We start from the raw sequence: 12,124 nt of genomic DNA, 5'->3' as shown, positions 1-12,124 counted from the left end.
AACCCATGCTGCCTATTGCTAACAAGTCCATTCACTAATGAGAGACTTAAGCACGCAGACTGCCCAAAGGTCCATTGCAGCACAATCTTTACAAACAAATGAAAACAGAGCATTTATATTGGATTAACACCACATCTTGGTTAAGGAATCCTTTGTCTCGCTCTCTCTCTGTACCAGACTGACAAAAATACTCCTCACTCCAAAGAATCCACAGGGATGATTGCATTTCCTTCTTACGACCCTCTCTCATAGCTGGCACATGGTGCTAGAGGTCCCATTACAAAAAAGGTTATTGGGGATAGGTAGGAATCAGCCATGATTAATTTAGAAGAGGGGCCAAATGGCTTACTCCTGGTTCACATATTTGTAACTTTGCAGCATGGAATAGTTACAGTGGAAGATGCTCTAGCCCAGCATGATTAGAATCAGTTCTTCAAATTGACCTGAAATGTTAAAGGTTGCCAAATGGGAAGTGGTGGGGTGAACCACAGAAAAGTTTCCAACCTGTTATACTGAACAAAATGTCTAGAGGGGAAAAGCCTTTGGCTAGTCTCACTGTGAGAGCGAACTAGTTTTAATACCAACACAAACTAATGGGAAGAATGTCTCCACATCGATGCTACAGTGAAGAAAGGACACCAACATCATCACTTCCTCAGAAGGGTCAGGAAATTCAGCATTACCAATTTTTATAGATGCACCAAAGAAAGTATCAAATCCAGGTGCATCACAGTTTGGTGTGGCAACTGCTCTGTCCAAGACCACAAGAAATTATAGAGTTGGGAGTACAGCCTAATCCATCACAAAAACCAGCCTTCCTCCCTTTAACTCCGTTGACAAATCCCGCTGCCTCGGGAAAGCGGCCAACATAGTCAAAGACCCCTCACAGCCCAGTTACGCTCTCTTCCACCAGGCAGAAGATACAAAAGTTTGAAAACATGTACCACCAGATTTAAGAACAGCTTATTCCCCGCTATTATCAGACTTATGAAGGGACTGCTCATTTATTGGAGTGGATCTTTTTCTGCAGCTGTAACACTATATCCTGCATTCTATCACCCTGATGTACTTACGTATAGTTTACATTCAGTACAATACTTTTCACTGTATCTCAGTACATGTGACAATAATTAATCAAATCAAAACTGTTAACTACATGGTTTTTGTTTGGGAGGACTCAATTCTGTCCAAATAAACATTTTAGGGACAGTTTTCTGCTGGCCATCAATGACACCTAGTTGGATTTTTTTAAATAACTATTCTTGTATAGCATGTGGGCGTCACTGGCAAGACTGGCATTTATTGCCCATGCAAGTTTCCCTTGAATGGAATGATTTTCTATGCCATTTCCAAGGCCAATCAAGAGTCAACCACATTGCTGAGAGTCTGGAGTCACATGTAGGCCAGACCAGACAGGAATGGCCAATTTCCTTTCACATGAAGTGAATCAGATGTTTTTTACAATGGTTCCCAGTTGACATTAGCTAATTTTTACTTCTAGACTACTAGTCTCTGCATTACTAGTCCAGTGACATTGCACCTCTACCATAGAAACAAATGCAGTGTGGAACTGGCGGAACACAGCAGGCCAGGCAGCATCAGAGGAGTAGGAAAGTTGACGTTTCAAGTTGAGACCCTTCTTCAGAAATAGGGAGGGGGAAGGGAACTGGGAAATAAATAGAAAGGAGGGATGGGGCTTGGGAAGGTAAGTGGGATGGTGATAGGTGAGTGCAGGTAGGGAGTGGTGGGGATTGGTCAGTGGGATGGGTGGGGCAGATAGTTGGGAGAGAAGATGGACTCTCTCTATTTATTCCTGGGCTCACTTCCCCAGCCCCATTTCTGAAGAAGGGTCCTGATTGGAAACGTCAACTTTCCTACTCCTCTGATGCTGCCTGGCCTGCTGTGTTCCTCCAGCTCCACACTGCGATTGTCTCTGACTCCAGCATCTGCAGTTCCTACTAGCTCTGCCACAGAGACAGGCTATAAAAAGACTATTGAGGGAAACGGAAAAATAAATTTTGTACAGATATGATAGGTAATCTTCTGAGGTTGGAGTTGAGGTACATTGTCAGGCCAGGGAACAACGGTCAGCTTGTGGATGGGTTATATTTGATTTAGCAGTGTTTGATACCAACTCTGGGTGCCTGAAAGAGGAAGAACATCATTTCCCAGCACTAATTTCCAGCACTGTCCTTAGCTCAGATTAGAGCAAGATTTAAGAATCGACAGATTACGTTCATTCCACTTTGAAGGAGAATGTAAAGAAAAGCAAGGATGGGAAGAAAAATCCTTTAGCTCATCGAAGTTCATCCCCTCTCATAGTCCTAATCAAGTCAGCCAGTCTTTAACTGTCCTTTATGACAATGTTTGGCCCAACACCTGGTAAATGATTCCACATTTCCAAAATCAATTTTTTTAAATATACCTTTAAAAATAGTGACTGCAAAGTTACAGAACTGGCAACTTATTGTGGTAAGTTCAAGACAGTAGATGAACTTTTAACTAAGTCCATCTACCACACCAATATTCTCACCCACTAAAAAAAAGATACTGACAGGAGGTGGAAAGGAAACTTAAATATATGAAAATAAAAGGGAACATGAACAAATTTTAAAAAATACATAATGGAAAATTGTCAATAAATATCTAGGCGATTGAAAGATTTTACCTTTCTAAAATAAATCACACAAATTTTACAACAGAGTGACTCCAGACCTCCAAAGCCTTTTTGAAAAAAACAACTTTTCTTAGCATTACACAACTTCTGGGCACTAAAGAATTCAAACTAACATTACATGTCTTTTTTAAGAGAATGTGAAATTATGAATCTTACCTTCATATTGCCACAACATCCTTGGAATAACAGGGCCTGACCACGCAGCCGAAAGTAGATAAAGAACCAGGCACAATACTACAGATGGCATATTCAACCTTCTCATCACGTGGAAGTTTTAGATTTGTCAAAAGATGGAAATATCCAAGAACTCAGAAACAAATGCGCATAGTTAGTCAGTCATTTCAAGCATGGGGAAAAAACGTGATGATCCAAATGGTTGAAAACATAGGTACGCATTAAATGAGCTTGTCACAACTGATGTCACACTTGCATGTCCTGCAAATCTTCCTGAAACTTTGATGAAGGGTGGCTCCAAAATGCAGGCCTGTGGGTTGGGCATAGCAAGGGGAGAAAAGAGAACCTAAATTAAGATTAGAATTTTTAAAAAAGTAATGCACAAATACTTAATTTAGAAAAACATACTATTAAGCTGTTGAAATTATTTATTACAATTATTGGTCAGGCATTCATGAAATAAGTATAATTATTTCCCTCTTCTCACCAACCTTTGTTCTTTCTTCCTCAAATGACTTCACTTCTTCCTGGGGTAAAGTTCCTCAGGCAGCAGTTATCTGCTAGTAATGGCGTGTTGACTGCAGGGGTGCCAGATCACAGCTATGCTTGATCCAGTCTTCACCCTGATGTCTCCATGAGTACTAGATAATGATCAATATCAGAACTTTGACTTCCTTCTCTAAACCAGAAATGTACAGGCACCACTAAAGACACACTAACTGAGAACAGCTGAACAGCTACCAGAAATTGGACCTTGAGCCTCCCTAGTTATTCACTGATTAAAATTGCTTTGCTATTGCTAGAAGACTGTCATCTTGTAAAACCTTCTTACTGACGATGCAATCTTTTCTCAACTGTAACCAATGTAAAAAGACATATAGTAATCAAATTTTGAATGTTACTCTTGCAGTGCACATATAACTCCTTAAGAACATGGTTAAATATATCAGTCAGTACAAAAGTGATTAAAATAAAGAGGACATTTAGCTTAAGGAATTCTTAAGTCACTATTCTAGGCACACATGCTTACTTTGACATCTCCAAAGAAATCAACTTCTGAATGTCACCATCTGAATCATAATCTCGAAAGGTCTGAAGTTCCACTTAAAGAGGAAAAAATTATATTGGGCCAATAAAACAAAATTTCATGTAGGTCACATTTCAGATCTCCTAAACTGCATTAAAGTTCCCAGAACTGGATTCTAGCTTTCTAAATCAGCCCAGAAACCTACTTTCTGCATATTGTTTAAAAAAATACTGACTGAAACATGCAGTTTCAGGCATTAACCTGCACTTTAAAAATGCACGCTATCACCCCTACAATATGACGTTATCAGTGTTATTTGAAATAAAAATTGAATTGAAAGGAAACCAATAGCAAAAGCTGAAAGCAGGATGCTGGAGATTGAGAGATAGTAGGAACTGCCGATGCTGGAGTCTGAGATAACAAGGTGAAGAGCTGGATGAACACAGCAGGCCAGGCAGCATCAGAGGAGCAGGAAAGCTGATGCAGGAAAGCGGGTCTGGATCCTTCTTCAGAAATGAGGGAGGGGAAAGAGGCTCTGAAATAAATAGAGAGAGGGGGAGGCGATATAGAAGGTGGATAAACGAGCAGATAGGTGGAGAAAAGACAGACAGATCACCTCCAGGTCTCTCCATCTATCTACTCCTCTATCCACCTTCTATCATCACCTTCCCCTATCTATTTATTTCAGAGCCCTCTTCCCCTCCCTCATTTCTGAAGAAGGGTCCAGACCCGAAACGTCAGCTTTCCTGCTCCTCTGATGCTGCTTGACCTGCTGTGTTCATCCAGCTCTACACCTTGTTATGCTGGAGACTGAAGCTGGATAACAGACAATGCTACAACCCAAAGCAACAGTCAAATAATTCTATTTTAAAAACTGCATTGTGTCAAGTTATACAATTCAACATTTCAATACAACTAAATCAGAGGCAGTTCATGACTGTCTGATTTTGCTTTTAAAATCTTAGACATATTGTTAAAATTCTCTTAATGTATAATTTCTATTTTTAATTGGATCATCTTCCGATCGTGATCAGCAAGAATATTTTCACCTGATCCTCTGAACAATTGAAATGGATTAAAGTATATCTTAGCCAACTGCAGCCAATCTTCTGTCAACCTAAGCAGATCAATCATGTTGCCTTTAATTTTGACATTCTGCATATATCATTTATTAACCTGCATAGTTTCTTTTAGATGCAAACACTTCTACACTTTTGTCCTTCAGAGTTCAAGTTACACATCACAAGTATTACAGGTGCTGTTTATTTAAAGCAATAGATATCTGTTACCAGTTTTTTTAAAAATCTGTTAGAGTGGAAAACAAAGTCTTTTGCCTTCTTTTAGAAAAATTTCTACTAGTCTCTTTGATTGCACTTGTCTGTATTTCACCTTATCTGTAGATTCCGGTTATTTTAAAAAATGATTGCAATGGCATCAGAAGAATGCAAGGCAGCTATCAAAATATAAATGAAATCCTGTGAGAGAACTTGTTGCAACATTGGAAAATATTGCAAAATCAGTTCTGCAAACAGGACAAATTTAAAATAATTCAACAATTGTTCTTATCTGGAAGTGCCTAATGTTCTTCTGGCTCTGGTTTTGAACTTATTACAATCCGTGTTTATCCATACTAAAAAAAGTAGTTTTGGAACAAGTTAGAACGAGGCATTGAGTCAAAGGTGCAAACAAAATCTACAATCTTGAGTCATTAAAATGGACTTATAGGGCAATGGAAAAAAAGTCAATACAATTTAAGCACAATAGCAGAGTTGGCGAAGCAGTGCAAAAAGACATTTTCTCACCATTTTTTTCATATTCTTGTATAAACAAATTTACAGTTTCAAGTAGCAGCAAAGTGAACATACAAATTAAATAATTAACTCAGCACTAATGCAGAACAAACCAACAACTAAGTACCTAACTCACAGTAAATAGCTTCAAAATGCATGCCTTCAGCAACCCTTGGAACGAGCTTCAACGGATATGGTTGGCTCAATGATGTGTTACTCCAAAACAGCACAGGAAATGTCTTGCACACTGTAGGCAGTGTGTTAGATACTTGCTCATAGTGTAAAGGATTAATTGTTTTTCTATTTAATTTCAATATCAATTAGCCAGTGTTCGAGGAGGTGTTTATCGTTAAAAATTCAAGGTCAATTTTGCAGACTCTGTAGCATGGTGGCGTAAAGGGGTGAGTAATCTGCATCTCTCTGTGGCAACTGTCAATCATATGTTCATAAATCAGTTTGAGCTCTCAATTTCATCCAGTCACCTAAAAGTGAAAATAATACTGTAGCGGAGCTGGTGAAGGAAAGAGGTTGTGAAACTAAAGAAACACATGAAAATGCTGTGGTTGTGCAAAACCACAGACTTAACAGAAAAACCGAAAAGGAAAATTACACTTTAAAATAATCCAGCTCTTGAAATTCAACATTCAATACGCAATTAATGAATAGTACTTCAGGTTTTTTTTAAAATAAAGATCCAGTTTAAATTTCCACTCCTGTTACGCACGCGCTAACTATACCATAGCACTTTGTTTAATGAAAGCATTTATTTTATCAAAGAAATGTGTGAACTGACACCACCTCCACCTGCAGATACACAATGCTTCAAAAGTGAATGCAATAAGATTGCTAGAGTTGTGTGTGGAACTGCATTGGCATTTCCTGCTATATGAAGTTACACATTTTAAATAGGCTTTTTTAAAAATCAATAAAGCAGTTCAAAGCACTTAACAGGACGTTATCAAACAAAAATCAACACTGAGCCACATGAGGAGACATTAGGGCAGATGATCAAAAGGTCTAGGCCCAAAACGTCAGCTTTCCTGCTCCTCTGATGCTGCTTGACCTGCTGTGTTCATCCAGCTCTACACCTTGTTATCTCTAGTTGAAAAAGTAGGATTTAACAAGCATCTTAAAAAAGGAGATAGGAACTGAGGAGGTGCAAAGGCAAAGCCAAAGCCAAAGTAGTCCAGAGTTTAAGGTCTCTGCTCGTAGAGGCAGATCGGCCAACGCTGCAGTGATGATAAAGGGTAAGAAAAATATGCCAGAATGAAAGAACGCAAGTATCTTGGAGGGTTGCAAGTACCTTGGAGATTACAGATAAGGAGGGATAAGATTACAGTGATTCAAAAACACGGAGAAAGCTTTGGGAGGCAGCAACAGGTTCAAGGAATTGAGAAGAAAGGAACATTGAGATCATCACATGGTAGTTTACAAAATAATTTGAGTGTGCTTTTTTTTTAAAAAGCAAAAAGGGGCTTTAACAACAAAATTGAAGGACAGGAACAGAACCTGAAGAAAGGGAAATTCTAATCATATCAGCAACGTTGGGGCCAAGAAAGTAAATTCAATTATTAAAATTACAGAGAAAGCAAGCAGTCACCCTTGTGAACATGAGCACAATGCGGGGAGACAGGAGAGGTAAAAGAAAGATGCAAGCTCACAGCTCGGGTATTGGAATCTTCGGTGAAAATTGGCCTGGCGAATTACAGAAAGGGAGGAACTCAGAGGAAGCAGCTGAACAGATGGTCTCAATCTTAGCAATAAATATGAACATGTTTCAATCACTTTTTCAAGCACTTTTGCATCAGCGTGAGATGACTCCAGAATATTAAATGATGAGCATTTTCCTAAAATACACTGGAAAATGGCTAGTGAGCATCTATAAAGTACTTACTCTCACCTTGAAAGTAAAATAACGTAGTTCAGCACCAATTCCAGGACCGTCATAGTTCGTAACCTATTCCTGTTTCTTCCTACCACAAGGTTAGCCATTGCATGGAAATCATAATGCTTAGAAGCAAAATCTTACGCAATCAGACGCTTGGAGCTCTGCAATCCATCCAAGTCTCTGGTACCTTCTGTACTGTTGAGCATTCAATCAATCTCTAATAGATCTAATTTACACTGCTCTTTTTATGAAAATCTTTCCAACCAGATATTACATTGCCACCTATGATTTCATTTATTGTTGCATCAGACTTGATGGGCTGAATGGTCTACTTCTGATTCTACATCTTATGGTCTTATGGAAAAATTCTATTAATTACTGTTCTGTTCTCTTTTATTCAGCCAATTTGGTATCCATGTCATCCCGGTGCCTTTTCCCCCCATGAGCTCTAGCTTTGTTTACATGTCCTTGTGTAGCACATCTTTAAATTGGCTTTTGGAAGTCCATGTACACTACCTCAACAGCTTGCCCCTAATCTTCTATTATATCAAAGAATTAGGTTAGTTAAATACGATTTGCCTGTTACAAGCCCATCATGGCTTACATTCATTAACCATTAATGGCATTACCGTTGCTGAATCCCCACGATTAACATCTATTGATCAGCAACTGATCTGGACCAACCATTTAAACATTATGGCTACTACAGCTGGTCAGAAGCTAGGAATTCAGCAAACAGTAACTCACCTCCAACTCTTCAAAACTTGTCCACCACCTACAAGGCACAAGTCAGGAGTGTAATGGAATACTCCCCTCTAGCCTGAGTAGCTGCAGTTTTAACAAATTGAAGACTCGGCTCGAGCAACACTCAACAGCATCCAGGACAAAACGGCTGATTGATTGGCACCATACAGAACACTATAAACATTCGCTCCCTCCACCACCAATGCACAGAGACAACTGTGTGCCAACTACAAGATGCACTGCAGAAATTCACCAAGTTTCACTTCACAGGATAAAGTAGCTGGGTGACTGTCAGGAGAGGGACAGGGAACAGGCAGACAGTGCAGGGATCTCCTGTGGCCGTTCCCCTCAATAATAAATATACCACTTTGGATACTGTTTGGGGGGGTACCTACCAAGGGAAAGCCATAGCAGCCAGGTATCTGGCACTGAGCCTGGCTCTGTGGCTTGGAAGGGAATGGGAGACAGTAGGAGAGCGATAGTGACAGGGGATTCAACGATTAGGGGAACAGACAGGAGATTCTGTGGTCGCGAGCGAGACTCCCAGATGGTATGTTGCCTCCTGCCAGGATCAGGGATGTCTCAGATCAAGTCTACAGGATTCTTAAGGGGAAGGATGAGCAGCCAGAAGTCTTGGTACACATTGGTACCAATGACATAACTAGGAAAAGGGATGAGGACCTGAAAAGTAAATATAGGGAGTTGGGTTGGCAGCTAAAAGGCAGGACAAGTACAGTAGTAATCTCAGGATTATTACCAGTGCCACGGGCTTGTGAGGCTAGGAATAGACAGCGAGTGCAGCTGAACACTTGGCTGCAGAGCTGGTGCAGGAGAGAGGGCTTCAGACATGTGGATCATTGGGATACCTTCTGGGGAAGGTGGGACCTGTACAAGGAGGAGGGATTGCACTTGAACTGGACAGGCACCAATATCCTGGGTGGGAGGTTTGCTGGAGCTCTTCGTGAGGGTTTAAACTAGTTTGGCAGGGGGATGGGAACCGGAGCTATGGATCGGACGATCGGGTAGCTGGCGTACAGGCAGATACAGCATGCAGAGAGTCTATGAGGAAGGATAGACAGTTAATAGGGCAAAGATGCAGTCAATGTGACAGGTTGGTGTGTCTATTTTAACGCAAGAAGTGTCAAGAATAGGGGTGATGAACTTACAGCATGGATCAGTACTTGGAGTTACAATGTTGTGGCCATTACGGAGACTTGGATATCACAGGGACAGGAATGGTTGTTGGGTGTTCCGGGGTTTAGATGTTTCAAAAAAAGTAGAGAGGGAGGTAAAAGAGGCGGGGGAGTGGCATTGTTAACCAGGGATGGTATCACAGCTGCAGAAAGGGAGGTCATCGAGGAGGATTTGTCTACTGAATCAGTGTGGGTGGAAGTCAGAAACAGGAAAGGAGCAGTCACTTTATTGGGAGTTTTCTATAGGCCCCCCCAGTAGCAACAGAGACACTGAGGAACAGATTGGGAGACAGATTTTGGAAAGGTACAGAATAGGGTTGTTGTCATGGGTGACTTCAACTTCCCTAATATAGACTGGAACCTCCTTAGTGCAAATAGTTTGGATGGAGCGGATTTTGTCAGGTGTGTCCAGGAAGGATTCCTGACTCAAATGTAGATAGGCCGACTACAGGGAAGGCCATATTGGATTTGGTGCTTAGCAATGAACCAGGCCAGGTGTCAGACCTCACGGTGGAAGAGCATTTCGGTGATAGTGATCACAACTCCCTGGCCTTTACTATAGTCTTGGAGAGGGATAGGAGCAGACGGTATGGGAAAGTATTTAATTGGGGGAAGGGGAATTACAATACTATTGAGCAGGAACTGTGGAGCATAAATTAGGAGCAGATGTTCTCAGGGAAATGCAGGTTGTTTAGGGAACACTTGCTGCGAGTGCTGGATAGGTTTGTCCCACAGAGGCAAGGAAGGGATGGTAACGTGAAGGAACCTTAGATGACAAGACATGTGGAACACCTAGTCAACAGGAAGGAGGAAGCTTAAGGTTGAGGAAGCAAGGATCAGACAGGCTCTACAGGTCTACAAGGCGCCAGGAAGGAACTGAAGAATGGACTTAGGAGAGCTAGAAGGGGGTATGAAAAAGCCTTGGCGGGTAGGATTAAAGGAAAACCCAAGGCGTTCTATACTTATGTGAGGAACAAGAAGATGGCCAGAATGTGGGTAGGGCCAATCAGGGATAGTGGAGGGAACTTGTGCCTGGAGTAGAAAGAGGTAGGGGAGGTCCTTAATGAATACTTTGCTTCAGTATTCACTAGTAAGAGGGACCTTGTAGTTTGTGAGGACAGCATGAAACAGGCAGGTATGCTTGAACAGGTTGATGTTAGGAAGGAGGATGTGCTAGAAAATTTTGAAAAACATGAGGATAGATAAGTTCCCTGGGCCAGACGGGATATACCCAAGGTTGCTACAGGAAGCGAGGGAAGAAATTGCTGCCCCTTAGGCAATGATCTTTGCATCCTCACTATCCACTGGAGTAGTACCAGATGATTGTAGAGATGGAAAATGTTATTTGGTGTAGAGCTGGATGAACACAGCAGGCCAAGCAGCATCAGAGGAGCAGGAAAGCTGATGTTTCGGGTCTAGATCCTTCTTCAGAAATGGGGGAGGGGAATGGGATTCTGAAATAAATAGGGAGAAAGGGAGAGGCGGATAGAAGATGGATAAAGGAGAAGATAGGTGGAGAGGAGACAGACAGGTCAAGGAGGTGGGGTTGGAGCCAGTAAAGGTGAGTGTAGGTGGGGAGTTAGGGAGGAGATAGGTCAGTCCAGGGAGGACGGACAGGTCAAAGGGGCGGGATGAGGTTAGTAGGTATGAGATGGGGGTGGCGCTTGAGGTGGGAGGATTGGATAGGTGGGAGGACAGGTTAGGGAGGTGGGTACGAGCTGGGCTGGTTTTGGGATGCGGTTGGGGGAGGGGAGATTTTGAAGCTTGTGAAGTCCACATTGATACCATTGGGCTACAGGGTTCCCAAGCGAAATATGAGATGCTGTTCCTGCAACCTTCGGGTGGCATCGTTGTGGCACTGCAGGAGGCCCAGGATGGACATGTCGTCCAAGGAGTGGGAGTGGGAGGGGGAGTTGAAACAGTTCGCGACTGGGAGGTGCAGTTGTTTGTTGTGAACCGAGTGTAGGTGTTCCACGCTTTGTTGAAGAAGGGTCTAGACCCGAAACATCAGCTTTCCTGCTCCTGTGATGCTGCTTGGCCTGCTGTGTTCATCCAGCTCCACACCTTGTTATCTCAGATTCTCCAGCATCGGCAGTTCCTACTATCTCTGGAAAATGTTATTCCCTTGTTCAAGAAAGGGAATAGGGATAACCCTGGGAATTACAGGCCAGACAGTCTTACTTCTGTGGTGGGCAAATTATTGGAGAGGATTCTGAGAGACAGTATTTATGATTATTTGGAAAAGCATAGTTTGATTAGAGATAGTCAGCATGGCTTTGAGAGGGGCAGGTCCTGCCTCACAAGCCTTATTGAATTCTTTGAAGATGTGACAAAACACATTGATGAAGGTAGAGCAGTGGATATGGTGTATATGGATTTTAGCAAAGTGTTTGGTAAGGTTCCGCATTGCAGACTCATTCAGAAAGTAAGGAGGCATGGGATTCAGGGAAATTTGGCTGTCTGGATACAAAACTGGCTGTTCAATAGAACTCAGAGGGTGGTAGTAGATGCAAAGTATTTAGCCTGAAGCTCGGTGACCAGTGGTGTTCCGCAGGGATCTGTTCTGGGACCTCTGCTCTTTGTGATCTTTATAAATGACTTGGATGAGAAAGTGGAAGGGTGGGTTAGTAA

General features: G+C 41.9%; 1 protein-coding gene across 1 annotated transcript in view; it reads right to left on the bottom strand.

Moving 5' to 3' along the window:
• Positions 1-12,124, bottom strand: part of LOC109915773 (semaphorin-4D-like) — a 255,376-nt gene that overhangs the window by 142,070 nt on the left and 101,182 nt on the right. Inside the window, exon 2 of the mRNA XM_048620562.1 lies at positions 2,834-3,161. Within this exon, the coding sequence (XP_048476519.1) occupies positions 2,834-2,939 (106 nt within the window). The 5' untranslated portion in view covers positions 2,940-3,161. The remainder of the gene's footprint in view (positions 1-2,833; positions 3,162-12,124) is intronic.

Source organism: Rhincodon typus, chromosome 3 (genome assembly GCF_021869965.1).
Source record: "Rhincodon typus isolate 14 chromosome 3, sRhiTyp1.1, whole genome shotgun sequence".
Taxonomy (NCBI): Eukaryota; Metazoa; Chordata; class Chondrichthyes; order Orectolobiformes; family Rhincodontidae; genus Rhincodon; species Rhincodon typus.
This window is presented reverse-complemented; position numbering and strand designations above follow the sequence as displayed.